This window comes from Hypoxylon trugodes (genome assembly GCF_022578975.1).
Source record: "Hypoxylon trugodes strain CBS 135444 unplaced genomic scaffold F4822scaffold_7, whole genome shotgun sequence".
Classification (NCBI taxonomy): Eukaryota; Fungi; Ascomycota; class Sordariomycetes; order Xylariales; family Hypoxylaceae; genus Hypoxylon; species Hypoxylon trugodes.
This window is the reverse complement of record NW_026250022.1, coordinates 1808132-1833165: the sequence shown is the minus strand read 5'-3', so window position 1 is coordinate 1833165 and position 25034 is coordinate 1808132. Positions and strand designations below refer to the sequence as shown.

At 46.7% G+C, this 25034-nt stretch overlaps 9 protein-coding genes across 9 annotated transcripts; 5 read left to right on the top strand and 4 right to left on the bottom strand.

Moving 5' to 3' along the window:
- Nucleotides 1-585: 585 nt before the first annotated feature.
- On the top strand, nt 586-1709 carry F4822DRAFT_431468 (NAD(P)-binding protein; the record flags this gene model as incomplete). The annotated part of the gene is made up of 2 exons (XM_051461481.1): nt 586-925; nt 1009-1709. 2 exons carry the CDS (start codon nt 586-588, stop codon nt 1707-1709), a joined length of 1041 nt encoding a protein of 346 aa, XP_051312372.1.
- A 1411-nt stretch (nt 1710-3120) lies between these two features.
- On the top strand, nt 3121-4912 carry F4822DRAFT_321417 (P-loop containing nucleoside triphosphate hydrolase protein). Its single transcript, XM_051455470.1, has 5 exons — nt 3121-3577; nt 3639-3784; nt 3888-3928; nt 3992-4281; nt 4339-4912. The coding sequence occupies exons 1-5, from the start codon at nt 3501-3503 to the stop codon at nt 4610-4612; spliced, it is 828 nt and encodes a 275-aa protein (XP_051312371.1). The 5' UTR covers nt 3121-3500; the 3' UTR covers nt 4613-4912.
- On the bottom strand, nt 4725-6505 carry F4822DRAFT_321336 (kinase-like protein). The gene is made up of 4 exons (XM_051455469.1): nt 6211-6505; nt 6054-6144; nt 4963-5922; nt 4725-4912 (listed from the first exon to the last, which is right to left on the bottom strand). The coding sequence occupies exons 1-4, from the start codon at nt 6276-6278 to the stop codon at nt 4871-4873; spliced, it is 1161 nt and encodes a 386-aa protein (XP_051312370.1). The 5' UTR covers nt 6279-6505; the 3' UTR covers nt 4725-4870.
- A 290-nt stretch (nt 6506-6795) lies between these two features.
- Nucleotides 6796-10406, top strand: F4822DRAFT_410607 (Muniscin C-terminal mu homology domain-containing protein). The gene is made up of 5 exons (XM_051458783.1): nt 6796-7190; nt 7297-7389; nt 7443-7528; nt 7607-9246; nt 9299-10406. Exons 1-5 carry the CDS (start codon nt 7152-7154, stop codon nt 10009-10011), a joined length of 2571 nt encoding a protein of 856 aa, XP_051312369.1. The 5' UTR covers nt 6796-7151; the 3' UTR covers nt 10012-10406.
- On the bottom strand, nt 10404-13431 carry F4822DRAFT_410605 (MAD-domain-containing protein). The gene is made up of 2 exons (XM_051458782.1): nt 13024-13431; nt 10404-12952 (listed from the first exon to the last, which is right to left on the bottom strand). Exons 1-2 carry the CDS (start codon nt 13075-13077, stop codon nt 10745-10747), a joined length of 2262 nt encoding a protein of 753 aa, XP_051312368.1. The 5' UTR covers nt 13078-13431; the 3' UTR covers nt 10404-10744.
- Nucleotides 13432-13752: 321 nt separating this feature from the next.
- F4822DRAFT_410603 (mitochondrial matrix Mmp37) lies at nt 13753-16319 on the top strand. Its single transcript, XM_051458781.1, has one exon. The coding sequence runs from the start codon at nt 14138-14140 to the stop codon at nt 15779-15781; it is 1644 nt and encodes a 547-aa protein (XP_051312367.1). The 5' UTR covers nt 13753-14137; the 3' UTR covers nt 15782-16319.
- Nucleotides 16320-17950, bottom strand: F4822DRAFT_410601 (NAD(P)-binding protein). The gene is made up of 3 exons (XM_051458780.1): nt 17552-17950; nt 17058-17493; nt 16320-17003 (listed from the first exon to the last, which is right to left on the bottom strand). The coding sequence occupies exons 1-3, from the start codon at nt 17574-17576 to the stop codon at nt 16574-16576; spliced, it is 891 nt and encodes a 296-aa protein (XP_051312366.1). The 5' UTR covers nt 17577-17950; the 3' UTR covers nt 16320-16573.
- A 2629-nt stretch (nt 17951-20579) lies between these two features.
- F4822DRAFT_431461 (uncharacterized protein) lies at nt 20580-21015 on the bottom strand (the record flags this gene model as incomplete). Its single annotated transcript, XM_051461480.1, has 3 exons — nt 20580-20657; nt 20741-20891; nt 20978-21015. The coding sequence occupies 3 exons, from the start codon at nt 21013-21015 to the stop codon at nt 20580-20582; spliced, it is 267 nt and encodes an 88-aa protein (XP_051312365.1).
- Nucleotides 21016-23629: 2614 nt separating this feature from the next.
- Nucleotides 23630-24832, top strand: F4822DRAFT_321197 (superoxide dismutase). Its single transcript, XM_051455468.1, has 3 exons — nt 23630-24013; nt 24078-24279; nt 24339-24832. Exons 1-3 carry the CDS (start codon nt 23936-23938, stop codon nt 24809-24811), a joined length of 753 nt encoding a protein of 250 aa, XP_051312364.1. The 5' UTR covers nt 23630-23935; the 3' UTR covers nt 24812-24832.
- Nucleotides 24833-25034: the final 202 nt, after the last annotated feature.

Below are 25034 nucleotides of genomic sequence, written 5' to 3'. Positions count from 1 at the left end.
AATTTCTTTTTGAGTCCTAGAATGGCAAATAGCAAACTTCAGCGGATCCGGCAGTTAAGATTAAAGTCTCCCAAGCAACCGGGTCGGAACCACATTTTTAAGTTTGTCTTGCCGGATCTTGGCTCGGAAGAGATTTGGTTCTGGTGATAGGGGAACCGCATTTTTGGAGCAATACGTCATTGTGAAGCTAACCACTTTGTGCCACTCCCATGTTCCCACTCTTCTGACGTCAACAGCGAGCAGATGCGTCTCGCTATTTGCAGAACTTGACTGTTGACAAGATATACGAACAAACAACTTTGCCAGAATTCCGATCGTTAAATGCAAGGTCAGGTAAAATAGGACGAGGTGAGTTGATATCTTATTATTTCGCTTAATAGCCAAGATACTGGGATATTCTAGAATACCCAACCATGACGGAATACATACATCAGAAGATGTTGTACAGTCTGTAGTTCCGCATCGCCATACCATTCAACTTGATTTTTGGTCTGCTTTTTGAGGCGCTTTTTAGTACAACATATCTTCTACTAAAATATGATACTACTGGTTCTTGTCAATGAGCATCACCCGACATAGCCCATAATGTCTCTTTGCCCTAGATTGGCCCGGACTGTGCTCCGTTGCAGCCGTCCAAACATATTAAACCCTTGCATGTGCCAATCTCTCCGAGTGACCCCTTTTATTAAACCTACTGCTGCACACTTCCGATCGCTGCATATTTCACCCAACCCACCTTCAAAACCAACCAACCTGGAACCGAGGGAGAATCCCGCATATGATCTAGCCCCTAACTCCGATGTGAATGTGGGCCAGAAGCGTCTCGCCGACTTCGACCTCAAGAGCAAGGTCTTCGTCGTGACAGGTGGCGCAAGGGGCTTGGGTCTTGCCCTTGCTGAAAGTCTCGTTGAAGCTGGAGGAAAAGGTGACGTTTACCCCCGACCGTCATTTAATATGATTATGCAAATAGTATCGACACGTTCACCCCATCACTAACGCTACGACCAGTCTATTGTCTGGATCGCGAATGCCAACCTGATGCGCACTGGGCAGAAGCTAGGAATCGAGTAATTCCCGAGTGGGGAGGCTCGCTGCATTACCGGCAACAGGATGTTCTAGATACGGCCCACCTGGACAAGACGATAACGGAAATTGCGGACGACAATGGACGTCTCGACGGTGTCATTGCTGCGGCTGGCGTCCAGCAGGTCACGCCGGCGGTTGATTACGAGCCAGAGGATGCTGCCAAGATGCTCGCTATCAATTTTACGGGGGCGCTGATGACGGCTACGTCCGCGGCGCGCCAGATGATGAAGTATAAATGCCGCGGCAGTATATGCTTGATCGCGAGCATGAGTGGTAGCGTAGCGAATAAGGGGCTTCTGTCGTCCGTATACAACTCGTCCAAGGCGGCGTTAATCCAGTTAGCACGCAACCTAGCGATGGAGTGGAGTCCGATCAATCAGAAGGATGGCACGGGAGGAATCCGCGTCAATTGTATCAGCCCGGGCCATATCCTGACACCTATGGTGCGCGAGAACTTCGAGGAGGTTCCTGGCCTTAAAGAGAAGTGGGAAAGCGAAAATATGATGGGCAGACTTGCTGAAACCACCGAATTCAAGGGCGCTGCACTGTTTCTCCTAAGCAATGCGAGTAGCTACATGACAGGAACTAACCTCGTGATAGACGGTGGGCATACGTCTTGGTAGTGTGCTTTCTTTTCTTGTATAGATTGGCGAGCTTATTTTTATGAGTGTGGCGACAGAGGTCGGGATGGGTCTTTATTTATTTTATGGCGGAAAACCTCAGGGGTCATGTGCGTCTGCGTAACGACATTTTGACGAGTTAGCAAGCGTAATGATTTCCTTCATTTTGGCTCTTCCAACTTATAGTATACTTTTTGTTATGATACTCAGATAGAACTCTTGACGAAGTAGAATGTAGCTAGACTTTTATAAAAATCTGTATGTGAACCTCGGTACCTCTCTTTGGCCACTGCTACCCGGACGCAAGCTAACATGTGCCTCCCCCAGAAACTACCTATACACTGCGGATATCGGTGTAGAGAATTATTTTAAGTTTAAAATTATCAGATTCACACTTCTACCTTGATAAAGGAGCCGATCCATGCACACGTTGGATAACGGGACGGGCCGCGGCGTGACATTACGCGTGAAATCTCTCCTAGCGTACCTACATGTAGATAGACGGCGTTCAACCGTACTCGAACCTGAAGGATGGCTCGCGAGAAGGGTATGCCCACATATATCGAAGAAACTATAGCATCACCACCGCTTTAAAGTGGCACCTCCGTTACCGGTCTCAGGTGTTTGCTACCGTGGTCCAGAACTCCATCATAGTATCATCGCGAAATCATTTGGTTGAATCATAACACGAATCTTCAGTCCCTGTAAATGCCGCGCTGTGAGAAATGATATCGCGACGCCGATAACGCCGGAACTCGTCTGATTAATCTCTGTCGATCGGTAGATGTTAAAACACATGGTAAATGCCCCCGGCAATAGGCCAAGAGAGGAACGGGTGGATTTTTACGTAAAATCTCGATTTCGGGGATTCGGTAGCTCACATAGGTCCGCGTAGTAGGCTTTGAAGTCGACTGCGGCTGTGCGGCTTTGCGGCTATCGGGCGGGATCCGGGGATCGTATCCCTTAAGCAAAATAGCAGGTCCCCACACAACGCACGACCGTAATTCGGTACCAATGTAACATCCAACTGCCATTTGAGACTGGCTAGTGGCAGTTTCTGGTGTGTGGGCACACCCCTGATAGCCTTTTTCTCCCTGTGAGCGGTCAAGATCTCATCGATTCCAACGAGCCATCGTAGGACTCTATCCTGAAAGAAGCAGCAGCTTTCTTGCTGACAATCCCCTTTAGCTAGCAAGAGCAAGCTAGATGGGTAGCAGAAGCTACTTAGTAAGAATATCGGCCTGCTTCAGAAAGCTCACTAATGCTCCGTCGGTGAAAACGCGTGCCAATGGTGAACGGATCTTGGACTCGTAGGGTCTCATTATGGACCCTTGAATCCAATAACCTAGTCTAGGCTTCTTAAATGCTGACTTAAACGGCGTAGAAACGTCCGATTCGCCTATGTCAGTCCCTGGTCCTTAACTAGCAGCCCAACGTGGGATGTTGATTATTCGACATTGCCGGAATCAACCCTGGAAGCCCAGCACTCTTTGTCAGAGATGCGACTCAATTTCTCCGTAACAGTTAGTCGAAGCTCGGACATCGGACACAAGTTAAGGGCGAGATGGGGGCCATAGTGTTGGCTCCCTGGGGTTGCTGTCGAGGGTGGTAGTCCTGGGAGCTCCCTCTTTAAGAATAAAGTGCGTTAATGACCGAGAACCGGAACCCGTGGAGCAACTTGGTGGGCGAACCTCCCTTATATAGCCAGTCTTGGACACCCTGCTTGCCATCGAGCACGTAATAGCACGCCATCCTAGGAAACTATCTTCATTCGATAGATACGGTTTAGCAGCAATGCCTCGATATATTGACACGGTTCCGAAGCCAACCCATGTTAAGCCTAAGAAGCTTATAGTGCTCAGCGCACCTAGGTGAGTAAACCCGGGAACTAATACCGAAATTCTCACCTGCCAGCTTCTTACCACGATGTAGAACCGGCACGCATGGCCTCTACCAAGCTTTGAAGATACTAGGCTTCAAGCCGTACCACATGGCCGAAGTCTTGAAGGCCGGAACACCCGCAGTGAAGATTCTAAACGATGGGCTCAACGCCGAATATTTCCACGAAGGAAAGCCGTGTAAGTTGACTTCCGATGTCGCTAGTGAGACTACATGGCTGTAAGCTCGTAGCTACTGAGTGATTGCTTTGCAAATATACTGGTAACTAACAGTGATGTCAAGATGGCCGCGAGGAGTTCGATAAATGGTTCGCCGACTACGATGTATGTACCCCTGCTATACCTAACTCACACATGGACCAAGCTGACCTAGTTATTGGGGAACAGGTCATAATAGAAATGCCATTCTTCATGCTTCGATCGACATTGAAGGCCTACCCGGATGCCAAATTCCTATTGACAGAGCGAAACCCCGAGAAATGGGCCAAATCTTACAGAAATACCATTGGAGACATGGTTATACAATTTGGAAGCTTTCCTCTATCCGTATGCAGACACTTCGATGCCTTCACTTACTATCTATCCCAAACGGCGTTTAGGCTGTACGACTACATGAGCAATGGATATCGTATGACACCGGAAGGGCAAAAATTTCTCGCCGAGAATTACAAGGAGTAGTATGTTGAACACAGTAAAGCCATACCAACGAAGGGAGTCTAACGCATCGCGAATAGTATTGCTGAAGTTAAGCGAGTCGTTCCGCCAAAGCAGCTGAAGGTGTGCAAACTCGAAGATGGATTCGGATGGGATGAGATATGCCCGTATCTAGGCGTACCCGTACCCGACACCCCATGGCCTTCGCTTAACACGCCGGAGGAGTTCCACGAGATTGGTGCGCCGAAGATCAAGGCGGCACTTATGAAAGGGTTTGTTGCTACAACGTCTATCATAGTACCAATTGTCGCCGTGGGCATCTGGGCTTTCAGAAAGGGAAAGCTGTCTATTTAGGGCGCCGACTCCGGTATCGACAAAGAACCCCGAATCGATGACGAGCCCCGTAGAACGGTAGATGGACGCTATCCGAGCCGACGGGATTCCACATCGAGAATTACATGAAGGATAAGACTCCAGAATAGGCCTATTTGAGAGTTCCTGGGCCGAATTGACTTTGGAATTCCTTCGCATGTATATATAATGATATGGCTTCGCGGGTTGCCGATGATAGCCGAAATAGTGTAAATGCTTCTCGACTTATAACTTACAAGCCTATTCTTGGATTGGGTCAAGCATGCATTTAAATCGCAATGCCTATGTGACGTTAGTACTAACAAGAAAGTGACACTAATACTGACACACACCTGAGCAGCAGTAGCTCTAATTTTCGTATTGTAGACTACTAACGAGACAATAAGCTCACGGAAGTCCTCGTCTACGTCTGGTAAGATATTCTCCCAAGTTTGGCCTTCGAAAACTTGGTACATGTCGAATGGAGGCGTTTTGAAGGTCGCTGCCTCGGGCCACGACTCACGAGTAGGGCTTCCTATAGTCTTGAAGATGCTTAATATTAAGCCAAGTTGATTTCCATCTTCATGAGCAGCGCGAGACTCGAAAAGCGGGCGGGGTGTATTGCGACAACATTCGGCGAGCATAGTCCCAGCCCCCCACATATCAACCGAGGTTCCGTATGATTTGTCGCCAAATAACGCCTCAGGTGAACGATACGGTCCGGTGCCGATGTCTAATATTTTGCTGTCGGCAGGTTCCGTGAACACCGATAACTCCGGATGCCAAGCCGTTCCAAAATCAGAAAGATAAGCAGGGCCGTCAATTGACTCGAGTAAAATCGCGGAAGGTTTAATGTCCCTGTGTATAATACCTTGTTGATGGATATAATCTAGAGCCTTGAAAATTTCCGTGAAGTGTTTTCGTACGCGGTTCCTTGGTATAGTCCCTTTCTCAATAAGGGACTCAAGACTCATAGGCATAAACGGGAACGCTAGAGTAAATCGTTGTTCTTGGTCTCGGAAAGTCTCAAGAAGAGGAATACATGGCTTCTTTAGCCGCTCCAAGATCCTGGCTTCTCTGAAAGGATCGTGGGGTTCCATGTTGCGGGTCTCAACGATTACTTTTAGGGCCACTGCCTTAGAGCGATAAACCTCGGCGGTGACTCCGCTGGCGACATAGTGACAATTTCGATATGACCCTATGGTGATACCAGGTGATTGAGGGACATCCTGCTCTGTAGAAGCATTTAGTGCTTGAGTCGGTGTCGATGTCTCTTGACCAGGTATTTTTCGACATGTTTCATCATATTCAGCCTATCATTGGGTTAGTGGCACAATGAAAGCAGAAGGAATCAATTGGCAGCCGACATATGTAATATTTTAGGGAGTAGAACATTCGAATAAAGAGGTTTTATTTTCTAATCCATCATTCTAGAACCACGTACCCGGGATGCGGAGATCTTGTAAGCCTCATTTTCAATAGTAAAAGCGTTCGACTGAGATATTGAGGTGTTTGCCTTCTCTAATGCAGCTTTTCTACAAAATAGAATCAGTAAGATGAACACGTTAGATTCGTAGGGAACTAACCTTAGACTGACTTACATGGCCTGAATATTGTCGTATCGATCAGAAGAGGAGAGAGAACTTCTCCAATCGGACTCAGTAGTCATCTTAGCTTGATCTGTATTTCTTTGACCTTATGCAGGTAGCTATATCTCATAAAATGATGTCTTTATGTGTAGCATAAAGTATCTTTAATATTCTATCACGAACTTGAGAAGAAACAGCTTTAATGTAAGGAATTAGACTTGCAGACTTGTTGCAAGACAAGTGAATCGAACTTAATGACCCGCATTGAGTCAAGCTCTTGTTTCCCCTTATGCGACCTAGGTACCTAGCGTGCTTAGCGGGCTGCAGCAATTAATGATTTAACAGAATAACGATATAACGATGGATTCTCGGTCCTTTATGACCGGGTTATTTCCGTATCCTTGTACTTTTTATGCATAAACGCCGAAAGTTATAAAGATATCCGATACGGCGCCACTCCCCGGAAAGGCTGGAGCTACCAAGATAGTCTTAGCTCGTACGTGCTTCTGTGACCTGTGACAGCATCCATGGAAGGTCCCCGATAATCCATGTCTAGTCCGAAAATGTTCACAAAAAATAGCACAACAGGAGCATAGCAGTAGCACTACGCATCCTTATCCTTCAACTTTCTGAAGCTACCTGCTACCTGCTACCTACCACCTATATCCACACACCCTTACCTAACGTACCTAAACATTCCCGACTTTATTTATTAATATCATTCTAGAATAACTACCTAGAAATATCATCATTTAACACCATCACCGCCGTTATTGTCAATTAATTGCATTTGGTCTTGCAACCTCTCTTCCAATGTACTCGTAATTCCTTTTTTTTTTCTTTTCTCTCCTCTCCTTAATCTCATACAGTATTTATATGTCTCCTCATCGCCCCTCTTATATAATTGCTCATGCTCATGCACTTCGGCGTGATCGCGCACATCCCTAATCGCAATGGAAGACCTCTCAAGATCTGAATACCCAGCTATGCTGGTAAGTTGTGTATAATCATTATTAGTTTACCTAATTATTCACTATAACATTCCCAATGTGACATGCGCGCCGAAGATAGATAGCTAACCATTCGAAAACACGGCAGGCTAATCTGCAACCCAACCAAGCCGTCCACGCCCTCAACGACCGAGTGAAGCGCATAACAAAAGTCAACAACGAGATCGCCGATTGGTTACAGGTATTATACACAATCCGATTAACCTATCGCCAGCTAGCTAAACTGCGAAATAGGAGCGACGCAAAGTAGAGGAACAATATGTAGCTGGGCTAAAGAGGTTGACCCAGTTTCGGGTTCCTAACGCGCAGTCGGAACTTGGGTATGTGCTTCAATGCTACTAGACATTTATCGCAACCCCTTTCCGCTTCCCCATAGCTAACAGTAGCTATCAATCAAGAACATTCCAACCACAATGGGACAAGATAATCCAGTCTGCCGATGCCGTCGCCATGTCCCATCACATTTTCGCCACCAAGATTGAGAAAGATGTCGAAACGCCTTTACGAAGCTTCCACCAGAGAAAGGAGATGATTAATATTCATACCGTCCAGGGAAATCTTCAGAATATGGCTAAGGAACTCGAGGATGCCCAGGAACGGTCTGAAAAGCTTACCAAGAAAGGTGGCAAAGCTAGCGCTCAGAAGGTAGATCTAGCAGCTGGGAAGCTAGAGTCTGCTACGCAGCAATGGGAGTCACAAGCACCGTTTATATTCGAATCTCTACAAGCCTTGGACGAGAGTCGAATGGATCAATTGCGGAACTCTCTCACTCTTTATGGTACTTACGAAGGAGAGCAGGCGCAAAGTCACCAGAGCGAGTCCGAGACCGTATTAAATAGCTTGCTAGACTACACCACCGCGAAAGAAATAGAACACTTCGTAGCGAAGACGACGGCGGGCCGACCCAAGCTCGAGAAACGGACGACTACGACACGACAATCCTCCAGTCTCAGCGGGCAAAATTCCGCAACAGCGCCCGCTCCTAGTATACATACACCAGCTGCCGATGATCATAGCGAACATTCAGTCACTAAGGAAGCGCCCCCGGAGAATAAGTTACGTAGTCGCATTGGTACTATGCTTGGTCGGCGACGACAGAGCATTCACGGTGGCTTTGGTCAACTATCACCGGCAAAAGGTCCTTTTGGTAGGAACATAAGGAGCAGTCATGGTTTATCGCCTAGAGCATCGTCGAGCAACCTCGGTGACTCTACAAACCGCCTAGGATCGCTGGTGGAAGATCCGGACACAACCGAGACGCCCTCACGAGCATCCGAGGCCAGAGAGAAGCAAAGTCACGACGGTACGAATGGTATAGGCCGTGACGGATCGACCGAAATAGCGCCACCCGCAACAGCGGCCTCAGCGCCATCACGTATAAATGGTACATCTGCCGCTGCTGCCGATGTTGCTGATGTTCCTCCTCCGCCGGGGCCCCCACCATCTCACAAGGAACCGGAGAAGGATTCCGAAGGTTTTAGTGTCCCCGCCCCGTCTGACGATCCGATATCCCAAGCGCAGAGGGAAGCAGCCGCGCAAGAGGCCGAGCAACTATTCAAACTGAACATCCAAAAGGAACCTGTAGCCGAAGAAGACCCGGAAGAAAAGAAGGCGGCTCTTTCAAACGTCGCTAACAGTCTCTCGGCTATGGGTATACCAGCTCGGAAAGTGGGCACAGTTAGAGGCCGGAGAGACGTACGGAACACTATATATGTTCCTGCTCCAGTCTCCGAGGGTTCTGCGGCTGAGCACCCGGTTCCTGTTCCTCCTCCCTTCCATACTATGTCATCCAAACCTGCTGGAGTCGCTACTCTTGCTTCCGAGGCCAGTATTGCAGGTACATCGGATACGCAGTCGATTCGGTCCGGTAACTCATTGAGTAGCATTGTTCACGTGAAACACCCCGATATGCACGAACCGGGTCTTAATTCGTCTGTCATGGAGACAGTCTCAGCAACCTTCGAGAACGGCGAAGTTCGTGGTGTCAAAGTAAACGGCGAGATCGCCTTCTCGTATAATTCGGATTCTACCCCTCCTAGTAAGTTTCAATGGCCATATAATAAAAGGGTATCGTTTCTTATTATCTATAGCTCATCTACCTATTCGTATCAACAACTTCCCCGCTCTTGAAGCTATCGGTCCCAACCGCATTTTCGTCACGAACGATGCCCCCGACCATTCGGAACAATTTAGCTTAGATGCTTCCCATTTACAGAAGACATCTATTGGTTTCTCTTACAGACTTCATATAGACTCGAGTGCTACTCCCACGGAGCACGTACCTATTCTTCTAAGCCCCATTTGGAAGCCCCAAGGAGACAAATTGGGTTTATTACTTCAGTATAAACTCAACCCTGCATTCAAGTTCGCGAATGCAGGCTCTAGTGTGCAGCTACATAGCCTAGTGCTATTCGCTTCATATGAAGGCAAGGCTTCGGGTGCACAGACGAAACCATCCGGCACACATCTAAAAGAGAAACACCTAATCTACTGGCGTCTCGGCGACCTCACTTTATCTGTGGACGGGGACTGGCAGAAGATTGTATGCCGAATAATAGGCGATCAGGGCGTAGAGCCCAAGCCGGGCAGCATCGAAGCACGATGGGAGGTCACCCCACCGACGGAGATGACTGAAGGCGGAAACGCAATCTCGGTATCCCGATTCGAAGAGGGTAAGGGCAAAGAGGTAGAACTCACCGAAGACGATCCATTTGCGGACGATACCGCCGCCACCGAAGAAGGGAAGTGGATCGACGTACCTACTATAAGGAAACTTGTAAGCGGCAAGTACGAAGCGAGATAGAGATAAGACGATCGATGTAAGAAGAAAGCGGAGGAAAAGGAAGGAAAGCTTTTGCTAGGGAGAACAAATACCTGAGATTTTTCTTGTGTCTGGACGACGATGATGCTCTTTTGTAAAATCAGATTAGCGGGTTGTCCAAAATTGAAAGGTCCCATTTGTGCATATCTATATCAATATGTAGCTTCGAACTAGCTGTTCATTATGTAGGTTAGGTACTCAGTTCTCTTTCTTTGTATTTTCGCATCCGATCGGTCGATCGATTGATTCCCTTTTGTTTTTTTGTTACCATAAAAAGCCATTCGCATTTTAGTTCAGATAGGTACCCTAGCTATTACGACTACAGCATATTTCCGGTATCACAACATCAATTTCATCACTACAAAAAGAAAAATGCGGAGTTTGAGAATGTCCGAAGTGTAAAAGGTTCAAATTAATCGTACGATCTTCCTGCTATAGTACTTAGACATGACAAGAGGTATCAAAAGCAGGTGGCCAAAGTCCAGCCTACCGAACAGAATTGTCTGGATATGCGCAAAACATGGTCCATCCTAAACGCCTGCATACCGTCCTAACAGGTAGGTATCATTATGCTATGCCGCACCATGCAAATCAGACGACGCCTTGCCGTTCCATGCAGTATAGATCAACAGTTGCTGCCTTCAAAACTCGTAGATCGTACCCCTCTCTCAAGTAGTACAAGTAACAATCACGACTCCGTTGATTAGACCATCCACTATCGACTAATCCTGGTATGTTCCTCGTAGAATTCCAACGTAAGCGCAGCAAGAAATCCGGGGATACATCCCTTGTCGCGAACCCAAAATTGGATTTGATCTTGAATGCGGCGGGCGAATTGACTTTGGGGTCCACCAGCAACCTTCATAGTGCCACGTTCGCCATCGAAAACGATGCTGTTCTCCTGTTCGTCTGTATTGCTAGGACAATATAAACTTTCGACACGCATCTTTCCGTTGGGTATGAACGTCACCGTCCATCCTAGTGTGCTGAAAATAGCTTCCTTGAACTCCTGCGACTTAGCCGCCCAGACCTCCTTCAATCGTCGCGTCGTCTTCTGTGCAGACGCTGTCTCCCTCTGTGCCTCTTCAATCTCGCGACGTGCTGCCGCCAATTGCGATGCAGGAATTAATGCCATATTCGGGTAGCGTCGTGCTTCCTTCTGTAATTGGGCTAACAATTCCTTGTTCTCCTTCTTAAGAGCCTGGAGCGTGGACGTCTTTATCGCCTCAAAGTCCGAGGTGGGGTTGGAGCGCAGAGATAGAATGCGTGTCCTATTCGCAACCTCAGCAGCAGCAAGACGGGACTGCAGAACCTCGTGCTCTTTCTGCAAGACTTGGTACTGCGTCTGTACTCTAGACAGCTCGTCAGCTAGCTTGCGACGCTTTCGGTTGAGTTCACCGAGTTGTTCGCTCTCGGACTCATCAGATCGACTTCGCTTCGAGCCAATAGTGGGTTGTGTGGTATCAGTAGATGATTCAAGAGTAGAAAGCTCGTTATGTAATGCCTGGACTTCCTCCTTGTACTTGTCAACAAGTTGTTCGAGCTCAGAGATGCGGTCGACTTTGATTTGGTCAAAGTTCTCGGAATCGAAAGTTTCATCTTCCGCATCAAAGGTCTTGAGCTGGGCGCGTAGATATTCGACTTCTTTCATCGCTAGAGCACGCTGTCGTTCTATCCGAGCCTGTGCCTTAGAAGCGGTGACCGGAACAACGGCAGTCTTTTGCTTTTCGATCTGCGCCGTTAAGGTCTTCTTGTCGTTCTCGAGTGTCTTGATGATTTCGTCGCGTTCTGCGATCTGGGGCTGAACTTCGCCCAATCTTTCGACAAGAGAAGCAGAGTTGTATCGTTCTTCGACGAGAGCACGTGCAACGTCTTCGGGAGAGTCAAATTCCATTACACCACCATCCGAACTAGCATTTTGAAGATAGGCTGTCCAAGCTAGGCGTTCATCCTCCAATCGTTGCCTTTGTAGTCGAGCCTCATTGAGTTCGGCTTCGAGAGATTCTGCGGCCTCGAGCTTTCGTTGAAGAGATCGCTTCTCTTCCTCGACGACCTCAACAGCTTTATGTATTTGACGTAGATGCGTCAGTTCCGCGTGCTGCTTCGAATTCTTCGATTCAAGCGACCTGATGTGTTGAACCTGCTCTGTGAGTTCGCGACGAATAATCGCAATAGTCTCAGCATCGCCTGTCTGTGCTTTCAGTCGCAATACTTCCGCCTCCAAATCGCCAACGAGTTTATTCTTGTCCGCGAGTTGTTGCTGAATTGTTTGCATGGAAGATTCGCGCGCTTGGTTATCTTGTTCCAGTCCTTGGATTGTCTCTCGGAGATTTGAGAGTTGTGTTTCCATGTCACTGGCTCGTTTTTGGGCCATCCTGTCACCTTCTTCCTTAACAGCTGACAGATCTTCTAATTGCTCTCTTAACAGGCGCACTTCGTCCTCAGCATCTCGTGCTTTCTTCTCCACTTCAAGTTTTTCTCTTGCGGAAGTATCCTTCAGTTCCTGTAATTCATTCTGTACAATTTCATATTGCCGTTGTGCCTTGCTCTTATCGCCTTCGGCTGCCTGTTTCTGCTTGAAGTCATCCTCGGCCTTTCGTCGCACGTCTCGTAGCTCGTTGTCATGTTGCAAGGCTATCATCTCTTTCTCCTGCTCGTTGTTCTCGAGTTTGAAGCGCATTGTAGCAAGTTCTGCCTTGAGCTCCTCTATCTTCCTTCGTTGTGTTTCGTATTCCTCTGCGTCGGGTGGCGCAAGATTTTCCTTAGAACTCTCACGCGACGACGCTCGCAGGGATTCGCCGCCCATGCGGCTTTGTCTGGAAGCAGGTCTGGCATTGTGGGAAGTCGGCACGTCTGGGGAACCGGTAAAGAAGTCGTAGGATGGTTGTGTCGCTTTCTGTAACGAGGCGCGAAAAGAGGTGACCTATTTCATGAAGAGTTAATAATTGTATCACGAATAGTATCACCGGTCGGCGCATTTATTTATTTACTTACTCTTGAGCGCGGAAGCGAAGTGCTTCCAGCACTTTGACGAAATTGGCCTGACATGGAGCCTCGCCTGGTGTGTTACTTTTCCTCATTTAAAAATAAAAATAGGAGAGACGGTGAGGTGAAAGTTGTAAAGTTCTCGAAAAGTCGGAGTCGTGACAAGGGTCCGCTAAATTGTTTTTGTTGTTTGCGGCTGCCCTGGCAATCATCAACCCATTAATACCTTCTCCGATTAGCCAGTTTCAATGTTAGCTTAGTAAGTCACGTGCAAATTATACCTTTGTTTCTTTGTTAAGGTCAATTCTGCCAGGTTCAACCGTCCATTGTAAAGTTTAAATTGGTACGTTCTCGATGTATACTCAGGTACATCCACACAATAAAGACAAAAGGCTCTATCCGTTAGCTTAAAGTTCTGTTAATCCAGATGGTCTAGCGATTCATTATCAGATAAAACCATTTGAATTGGTAACTTTAAGGCTTGGCTCTGGGTGTATATCTATCCCTAAAAAGAGCTAATATTATGCAGAAGGTACATGCATATACGAAGAGGTAAAGACCAACCTACCGAGTTCCGTACCTACTAGAAGCTATTTAGCTTTCAACCCCCTGTAGTTTTAATGGATCCTCACGTCAGTGTACCTAAGTAGAGCCCGCGAGTACCTGGCTTGGCTTACAGCCCTTATGCATTTTCCGGGGCAATCTCGTCGCCTTGAAAGCGGAACCTAGGCCTACGACCTTACCATTACCGAAGTACCAATCCAAAAGCTTCCCGCGATGTTGGTGGGCTTATTAACGTAATAAATCTACTACTACTATTACTACTATCCACTATCCACTCTCTAATCCATCTTGCTTCACCAATTTTCAACAACCCAAGGTCCAAATGGGACCACTTCTTCCCTCTTAAGTTATACTTCTAGACCGTAACACCTCGACTCGTGAGGCTTCACATTACATACCACATGGATTCCTTCTTTCGGTAATTTCATTGCGGCTTTTGCTGCTATTGAATTCTTTTGCGACTAGCAATTCGCGCAATTCATGGTCTTCTAAATCATCTGTAGCCCGTAACCTCTTATTACACTCATCCGCATCGTAACGTCATTCGATCGGCAACATCATGGTTGTACGCCCATTGCCTCCTATTTCTGGGGGACTTCCAACAGTCTGGATTAGTGCTACAGCTTCACGATTTCAGGCAGCACACATACGAGCAGGTTCAAGACCGTATTCCATACATGCAACTCGATTAGAACGCCGACTGCGAACCAGCATTCCTAAATCTTCTCGATGTTCGCCCACGTCTAGACTTTTCCTCCGTACCTTCGCATCCGATACGTCTAAACCCGCAACATCCGAAGGAGCTAAAGCCGCACAGAAGAAAGAGTCCGAAACCGACTCTGCCGCAAGCGCTGCTAGTTCTCCCGATGAACCCCATTCGCAAAAGCAAGGTGTTACTCCTCTCACCACCTCTTCGACCGACTCAGACCTCGATTGGGAAGAGAAACCCAACTTCCATATAGAAAAATTCACCGAGCTTCCTTACCAAAACTTTGGAGTTAATCAGCATATGATAATTGATCGAGAGTTTAAAGAGGTATTGCGTCAGCTACTATGGAGGTTCCGAGCTCCGATTCGCTACGCCTTCGCATATGGCTCCGGCGTTTTCCCACAATCCAAAGGCGGTACAGCGACGGAAGCTGAGATCAAAGCGGTCCACCCGAAGGCGCCAGTTGCGGTCCAAAAAGCACAGGATGGCTCTCCAAAAGTGATCGATTTCATATTCGGAGTTTCTTATACGCAACATTGGCATTCCTTGAATCTTATGCAACACCGTGATCATTATTCAGCGCTCGGGTCGTTAGGATCAGCTGCTGTGTCTTATGTGCAAGATAAATGGGGTGCTGGGGTCTACTTCAACCCATACGTCACCATCGATGGAATATTGATCAAGTACGGCGTTGTCAATATCGATACCCTGTGCAGGGACCTGAGCGAATGGGATACCCTGTACCTTGCCGGTCGTCTGCACAAGCCAGTGAAGATCCTCCGTGATGATCCGAGAGTCCGTCTTGCAAACCAGATCAACCTTCTCTCAGCCCTACGGACAGCTCTCTTACTCCTCCCCCCTACCTTCACCGAGCAGGAATTGTATGCGACAATTGCGGGTATTAGTTATCTTGGTGATCCTCGAATGGCTTTTCCTACTGAGAATCCAAAGAAAGTTGCGAATATTGTCAATAACAACATGCTCAATTTCCGGCGACTATATGCACCTCTTGTCGAATCTCTTCCCAACGTTGATTATGATGATCCGGCCTGCAGCAAACCGGATTGGATCACCAACACTGACGCTGTGTTAAAGATTCAGCAAGATATGGACCCCATCAAGCGAGGCAATATGGTTCGGCGGCTACCAAAAGCCTTCCGTTCAAAGCTATACTTCGAATACCAGAAAAAGTTCCAAATACCGCAACTCGAATTCAACAAGATGATGGAAGAGAATAAGGACGAAGATGCTACTTCTTTCAAGAGGCAGCAAGGCGGCGGCTTCGAGCGGCGCATCGCACAAGACGAACCCGAATCCCTCCGACAAAACGTCCGCGATGTCATTAAAAAGACGATCAATTGGCCCAGTACCACGCAAAGTATCAAGGGAGTTGTTACGGCTGGTTTCAGCCGAAGTATCCGTTACTTAGGCGAGAAAATAGCCAAGTACCGTGAGTCTAGCAAGCCTGAAAAAGATGATGAGAAGTCTTCGTAAGCCCACCCCTATATGAAAATACCACAGCCATATCCGCGCACATTTAACATTGCGCCATACTGGGACCAATTCATTCTAGTTGAGAATGAACGCTAGACGTCATGTATACACACGTTTCGAGTATCTCAGAGCCAGGTTACAGCCACAAGGCAATCATTACTGATCCTGCCATACTCCATCAATTTCCTATGTTCATCGAAAGGCATATTGTATGGATTTAGGCTGGTTTGGATCTAAAAACGCTCTCGATACCAGAAGAGGACAGCCAGTACCTGTTCTACCCAGAAAACCCCCGCAGTCGTGTATACCATATCTCACGGCCTACAGGAGTTAGGTCTTATATTTGATTAGAAAGAGATGGTCACGACAGCATAAAACTTGTTATATTTAAAAAAAAAAAAATTATAGGCCATGCTGACTCCACGGTCAAAGCATCTCAGGAAAAAAAGAAAACACATATGTACTGTTTAGTATATGCTAGACAGATCGCAGAAGAAAATCAAAATATATTCAAAGATACATTTATTTATTCTCAACCCACTACCTAGGGACCACTGCTATCTATTCCCTCAGCCAGTATCCCCTCATTGATCACTTTGACTCATAATATAATAGTAATCGCTCCCAAAAGATTTAGGAAAGATCATAGATAAGAGACCACCATTCCCCCAAAGGGTTACCAGGATAAGTCACATTTCAATCGCGGAAATACGCAATTCAATTCATTATATCGTACAATTAATAACCGGCGTTCGAACTTAGCGAACCCCCCACCCCCAAACCAACACCAGCTTAACCATTGACAATAACACCCCCATTGCAGTGAATCGTCTGTCCACTAATCGCCGAGCTATCCGCAGAAGCCAAGAACACAACACAAGTAGCGATCTCACTAGGCTGCGCCGGCCTACCCATCGGACTAGTAAACGACTTCTGCGCCTCATCGTCCATGGTCGCCGGAATAAGAGGTGTCCACACGGGTCCCGGAGCCACGGCGTTGACCCGGATGCCTTTGTCCACGAATTGGTTGCTGAGACCACGTGTGAAGGATACTATGGCGCCTTTTGTGGATGTGTAGTCGAGGAGATCCGGGCGCCCGATGTAGGCGTTGATGCTGGCGTTGTTGATTATGGTGCACCCGCGCGACATGTGCGGGAGGGTGTACTTGGAGAGGTAGAAGAAGGGGTGGATGTTCGTGTTGAATGTGTGTTCCCATTGGTCCCTTCATTGGGTGTTAGATTATCACGTTCACTTATTCGGAGAGGAGTAGACTTACTCGTTTAGTTCGTGGATATCGCTCTTCACCATCTGGAAGGCGGCGTTGTTGAAGAGGATGTGGATAGCGCCCATCTGTTTCAGGGCTTCATCGACGACCTTCCGGCAGTTATCCTTGCTGGTCAGGTCAGTGGATAGGAGATGGCATTTTTGGCCGTGGGATTCGACTATGCGCTTTGTCTCCTGCGCATCCTTCTCTTCGTCTGGTAGGTAGACGATGAAGGAGTCGGCGCCTTCCATGGCGAATAGGATGGCAGTGGCTCTGCCAATTCCTGAGTCACCGCCTGTGATGAGAGCCTTCCGGCCTTTTAGCTTGCCGGCGGCTTTGTACTTCTGATACCCTCCCTTATCGGTGGGTAAGGTGTCATACTGCGCCTGGATAGGTAGCTTATGCTCCTTTCCGGGGAACTCTTGGTGAGTTACAGGGACGGAGTGTCCTTAATAATATTAGTATGTAACCCATGCTTATCAAGTTGAGATAGACGACAAACTTACCCTTTTCAAATTGCGAGTCGGACATATTCAACTGGATTTTGGTAGAAATATTTCACGGTATTCACTTGATATATGATAAATTTCAATAACAGTAGATCAATATTATAATTTAAGAGGTAGACATAATAGAGTAAGGAAGTGTTGATATATACTCGAAATGATAGGCGTGACTAGGACACAGCGGCGAGTCATGACATCACTCATTGTCAATTACATCTTCGTTGCTCGAACCGCTTTTCTGCGACTTGGCTCACCATGACGGCGATATTGAGTAAACTTTTCGATTGCATCTTTGAATTTATCGTAAATCAATTATCCCTTCAATTTTGAAGAAACAGTTGGAAATATAGAAAGACTTCCCGTCATGAAGAAGTTGTCGGTTTTTAAAATTGAAACACGTAGAAGGTTGAGTCCAGTAGTGCACTAAACACCTATAAAATTCGAGGTATTCGGCAGTTCCAGTCCAGCGGTAACGCTTGCAGGGGGGTTACTGTAACGTTATAAGCCGATTCCCCTCTATCAACCGCTCAGGCTTCACCTCCAACGATCCTCTTACATCAACAAATTTAATACGATCTCAAGATAGTTCTCTATCAATGATCTCTCATGAATGAACTACTATTTCCTGAACGAAAAGACAGCAACTCCTGTAATGACGATCAGCATAGTTATATCATCAGCTGAGCATTAAAACCTTGATAAAAGGAGTCTGCAATTTCCTGATTGCAGTCTATGGCAACTCTTCACCGCGACACCTTATGTTCTACTAGCGCCAGCGTGAGGTACTGTACCTAGGCTGCCAGGTAATATCCGCCATGAGCTTTTTCACTAGTACCTACAGGACGTCTATTAGCCCCTGTCGCACGACGCGTCCTCGCTAAAAATTCACTAATAAACAACCCTCGGGGCTTCTAATTATAAAGCATCATAGCACAGGTTGCGCTGAACTTAGGCAGTATCCGGGCATTAGTAGTTAAGAGATCGAAAAAATCAACAGCCATCTACCCAAAGTCAAATTGGATCTCATTCAGGGCCTGCCCGATTGATACCACGGTGTTTTTCCTGATACGAAACATCCAGCGGGCTAATTAGAGCAGGACTCGGGCTTCCTAGACAAAAACATCCAGATGTCCTAAATTGCACTCGGGTTTCTAGCCTATTGGTTGCAGCCACCAAATATCCAAGCCCCAGGCTTAAGACAACTCGAATCGACCAAGTCTTGTGGAAGACAAGATCAAGGCATTGACGATAGGATCTAAGGGGTATATACGCAGCTGAAATGACATCATTCGGCTCGGGCCGCTAGCGGTTCTTCAGCGGTGGCATATGGGTCTGGGCTGGTGCATGGATATCCATGTTGTCTCAACTGAGACCTTGTTCTCCAGATTCTCGTCATCCCTTGCTCGAAGCTCCGAAATTGTGCGAATATCATTCGGACATCAGTGGAGAAATCGATTTTTGATAATGACAGGTTACAGAGATGTTGTCTTCAACACCTGCGAGAAACACGCCTTCGATGTTTGTTGAAGGGCTCGGTTCGGCTATTTTGATACAGCCGGACTGCAAACTCGGGTATATACATGGTATCAAGTTTGATTACTCGCTTACTCCTTAGGAAGTATACTGATGCTTATTACTCTTGTTCGAAATCGATATTATTCACGCTCCGTCATCGCCGTCATGAAGTGTACGCTCCGATATAGGATGTCTCCGAGTGAAACCAATGCTTTTCGGAAACCATGCCCATAGCTAGATCTGAACCATGGTATCAGGGGTGGAATTATATTGTGATCTAGCTTTATTAACTACCAGGGCCCTCACTACCGGTATAGAATACCACGTGGGGGTAACTTTTTTTCCCTTGCCGGATCCAGCCTCATATATCACATATTACCCGTCATCGGTATCAGGTTTTAGGGTGTCTAAGTATTCGTGTCTAGGTGGATAAGTCATATTCAGCCTGTAATAAAGTGAATCGTCGTCCATTTCTAAGCCTTACTAAACTTATCCGTAGGCTCCTCTAGAACGTTGAGGCTCTATCTTATCTGATCATCGTGCATTTGGCCGACGTCGTTTTAAAGCTAGTTGCGTTACATCTGTAGGCGAGCCTCAATTTTTCCATAGGCAATTCAAGGGTTGTAACCAGGTACAGCTTCTTTGCAGATATGACAAAGCATTGGAAATCTGAGTTACGTACAATCAGCTAGAAACACTTCGAATGGTTACATTGGCATGGTGATGTGTTGGTTCCCAAGTGAACGAGCCTACTTCCCGATTTGTCAAGACACACAAAACAACAAAAGAGGCTATTAGGAGAGATGAATCAGGAACTACCGCCCCTGGGCGACTATATCGCGCTGCAACATAGCCAGTCCGAATATTTCACCGACACCCGTAGTTGTTCACCTACCTACTGGTTATTACATCCAACAAATGAGGATTCTAAGTCTTAACTTGTCTTAAGAAATGTGATAGGTGGATAATATAACATAACTGCGAGCGATCTGAGAAGCACGTCATACAGAGACTCAATATCTAAAGTTAATGAACTGTTCAATCCTCACTATTAATTTATCTCTGCCTAGACTAGAAAATGCTAGTCTCATTGAACCTCTGTAACCCTATAATATATTACACATACGCAATAAAAACCAGAAGACTACCTGTGCTCTGTAGATCGGCTTGGATTGGTTATCACTACAACCATTCCGAATTGCGTCAACTCAACGGGGAAGCATCTAATGTGGGAGACATCACCGCATTGTGCCGTTCATCCCAAGCTCAACCCCCACACCTATTCATACACAGATCTCCAGACCACAGCCAAACGTCCCGCCGCTAGTACTAGCAAATGGCCAGGTAGGAACGGGGTGCGCGTAAATCTTCGATGGGCGGCTACAAATGCCGCAGCCTAATATCGTCTAGGAAAAAGGGAAGAAAAGTCGACGTGAATCAGTCAAACCGGAACGCCCGCGTCTTAATACCGTATAATGCATGGATTGGTTTTCGAGTCTCGGAGTCGACTTGTTTATGATAACGCGATGGCACCTCGTCGGTTTTCGCGTAAGTGTAACAATCCCTGGAGACCGCAGAACACCAAAAAGGCCTGTGTAGATGAAACCGTCAGATTCGTATTCTCTTTTTATTTTTATATTTTTATTCCGGATATAGAGGGTGGGAAGCGCTTACCGCATAGACAATCACGGCGGTAAATACGGTGCCCGCAACCGCCTGGCCGTTCACGGGGTCTTCAGTGCCGCCTACGAACTCGTGATGGTTGTTTCGGAAGAGGCCGCCGAGGATGGATAGGATGATGATGGCGAAGACGGAGATGACTACGCTGTAATTTATGAAACGCTTTATCAGCAATTTATCTTTTAAATAAATATGTCCGGTGTAATAGGAAATAGAGGGGAGGCTGCTTACCAAGACCAAGCTTGCATAGAACTCACGACAGGCTTCATGATGGGCGAGATTCAAACCGATCCAACGTTCAATTCGGTTGTTAATATGGCCGACTGTCGGATAAGCAAATGATAGCCTATGTCGGGATGAAAATGGGCTAATTCAGTGGCTGTGAATGGCTAACAACCGGTGTTGAGGATGATGTCGTCGGCGGCGTCAAAGCGGATCGGAAGGTTTGCGATGTTGAATTGCATGTCATAAGTTCAATCCGAAATCCTCCAATCATTCGAATTAGCTGTTGGGGAAGAGAAAGAGGCTTAGCACGGAGAATAAAAGAGGCTGAGGAAATTGAGGCTGGTGCCAAGAATTTCCAGGAACGGATTATTTTGATCCGGCATAATGCTAGTTGGATCCGAGAGTTCCGACTATATCCGTGACCTATAATACTTTCTATTACTAATTAAGTTAGACATCCTTCACTTTTATTCTTCAATAAATTCAACTCGTTCCTAATAGATCAAACCTTGGAAGTCGACATACCATTCAAGGCTGGACGGACAGTGTGTTCAACTTTTAAAGACTATTACCATAATCATTGGCTTCGAGTTTATGTCTTTGTTATTGCTTTCCTATTCTTATTTTAACAAGTTCTAGACTTCTTTATTCTTGGCAACGAATTAGCCACACGGTTTATAAAATTCCAGCTACTACGCGCCCGCCCTACACAGCCTCGGCCACGACCAACATTAAGTGGACATGAACTCTTTAACAAAGAAACTAAGACCCTAGTTGGTTCTTCCCCACGAATAATTCTCTTCCTATAACCTATTCTTAGCAGTGAGTTATCAAGCCAACCTTTCTAAGAACCGTAAAGGTTTAACTAGCAGGCTGCGTAAACACGAGACGGTAGGGCATCGTCATCCAGTGCAAAATCTAATATCATTTTAAGATAAGAGGACTGTTATTCTCTCCCTTTGCCGGCACTTATGAGGTCATCTTAATGTATCTTTCGGGGCTTGAGCGAAGCGACACGGATCACATTAACTCCGATGTGACGACGTAGCCAATCCCCATTCAATACACCTAGGTTGACATGAAAATCCCATGGATGAGGAAAAAAATTTCATGTAAGGCTGGCTATTCCCCACAATACCTATAACATTTCCCTTTCTTGTCATATTATCCGGTAAATTGCTATTGTAACTATCCGCCATCGATCGTTAGGATTGTGATCGCTATGTAACCATGCATCTCATCGATTCCTTGATATTCATGATGTACTCACCTATTTAGTAAGACGAACTACTCCCATGCTCATAGAATTGAAAGCCTGCTCTCGGTCTTTTTAATCATGAACTTTTGCTTCTATTGGAACACAAACAATTGTCATGAGACAAGACCCCTGTGCCACAGCTTCGTCATGACCGGTTGTTCACCCATCAAATAATGAAAGAATCGGTACTACGGCTTACGTACCTGCAGATACCTTGGTCACAACCCGAATTTTGTATGCTCCTAGCCTCCTATCAGTTTAGCGCTAGCATAGCGTAGCCTGCAAGCTGCAGTTCTAAGACGGGTTCACACACAGTTTTTTAACTGGGTGGGATGAATAGGTGTAGGTGTAGAGTATGCGCCTGTAAGGAGAGCCGCGGGACATTCATTTCAGTAGCCAAAGCCTTACCCGAACCGTCCAATTATGATAGACATCCCACGGGTTGATCTTCCCGCTGGGCTAAACGAGTCTCTCAAACAAATGATTTCAGTAGCAATTTTAGCTAGTATTGCATGAAGGATTATAGGCCGACAGGTGTATTGTTGTGGTTTGCGAGTTCGGCTCGCTTCAACCGTGGCTGAATAAATCCGATGATCGTCGTTTAATGCTATCCAAGTAGCTGTACAGTTATTATTAGAAGGGAGGTTGGGACGGGAGACACAGTGAGCGGCACGTTATAAAATACACAAGCGCAAACGCCATAAGCCAAGCTGAACCAGTTATATACTACTTACAAAGCCGAATACGCTGACGTGAGATCTGATTGGTAGTCAGGGGAACCTGCTTTCTGTACTTCCGACGCCCCTTCTGGTAAGACACTCGAATCGGCTAGTACGGCATCGCATCTTTTTTTTCTTCACAACTGCTTGGCAATTACGACGACCTGCGGGATGTTGAAAAATGTCGCTGTCATAGGAGCGATCGTGGCAATTTTCAAATCCAGAACTATAGGTACCCTCATGTCAGAAAGACGGATTTGGGAGCCGGGACCATACGTAGATGTGTTTCTCGTTTCGTTTCCCTCCCGCCCCTCCGGATAAACAGCTTGGCTTTTCTTGGCTATCTACATCTGTATGTAGGTGAGCTATCCTAGAACAGGGTTGGCTCGGACGGTTTTATTTGATACGCTGGTATGTGACCTTTCGTTTGTTAATCCCTGTCGATCTATATTGGTTTGATTGTGCTACGCCTCCAATTTTGGTTGATTCTAGATGAGGAATGATGCAAGGTCCCGTTGGTGTCTATCAAAAAGTTCCTGCCGGCTCACCGGCTACTGCTTCTCCGCGTACACAAAGGCGGGTGAAATTGACCTTATTGATGGAGATGATGTTATTACAAGGTACTTGTTGGTTGGTGGCATTGTGCATTTGTATACGAAGTAACCAAAAGTGATACCCTCCACCATCATCGGGGGCAAAGCGTAACTGAATATAAAGACTTAAAGCCTCCCAGACTAAAAAATGTCCAGCCTTTCTCTTTGTTCCTGACTATTCACTATTGAACCTTATACATAACCTAGTATAAGTCCCTAATTTCTAGAAGCATATAAGTTCGGTACTATAATCACAACTAATTCAATAGCCTGAGCTACACCACCACCATCCGTGTTACAGAAACTTGCCTCTCTACATAACAAGGCCCCTACGCAAACTCGATCGAAATATTTCCTAGTCATCTTACAACAATTTTCTTCATATACCAACATAATGCGTGTATCTAACATTCTCTCGCTTTCCGCCATTGGCGCCTCTGGCGTCTTTGCCCAGTCAAACAACGTCACTGGCGTAAGTTCCTCAACTAAGATATCGACGCTGTTATCCTCGTGAGTTTACTAACTCCTATGATTAGCAACTAGGTGATGCCACCGTCACGACGAATAACCCCGTCGGAAAGTCCGTCCTGGCTACTCTACCTAAGGACCCATTCTGGAACACGGGAACCCTCGATGGCAACGTTCAAGGTTACGTCTCTGCCAAATCTGGAGCCGACGGCTCCGGTGTCGACTACGAAGTCTCCTTCTCTAACCTTCCCAAGGAAGGCGGCCCTTTCAGTATGTCCAACCACATATTATCCTTATGTGATCAGTATCCTTACAATATCTCTTCTTAGTTTACCACATCCACGTCGCTCCCGTCCCAACAGGCGGCAACTGCACCGAGACCCTCGCGCATCTCGACCAGTTCATCCGCGGCGAGGACCCAGCCTGCGACTCCAGTCGTCCTCAATCATGCCAACAAGGCGATCTAAGCGGGAAATACGGCAAGATCAACAGCTCTGACCCGTTCACCGCCAAGTTTCACGACCCGTATACATCGCTTAGCGAGGGCGTCGGTTCCTACTTCGGCAACCGAAGTGTCGTCTTCCACTTTGCAAACAAGACCCGTATTACGTGCGCCAACTTCTCCGTCGTTAGTGGCAATGGAACTACGACCCCATACCCCACGGGTACTGGTGTTAAGGCCTCCCAGTCCACTGCTGCTCCTACGTCTACCGGTATCCCGATTAACGCTGCCGGCGTTTTGAATGTGGCGAGGGGTTTCGCTGTTGTTCCTGTTGTCGCGGCGTTCTTCGCTCTGCTATAAGTGGACTGGTGTTGAAAAGTTGCTTGGGCTGAGATAAAAGTTTAATAAGGAGTCTTTTTCCTGGCGGAGTTTGGGGCGCGGTAATGGGTTGGAAGATTGAACGTCGATAATCGTGGGGTGTTTATGAGGGTTGATGATATGAAGATGGATGATCCTACGGGGGAATACTTTGTAGTGCATATGGATCTTGTGGTTTTAGCTTCTTGTATATATATTTGGCTTA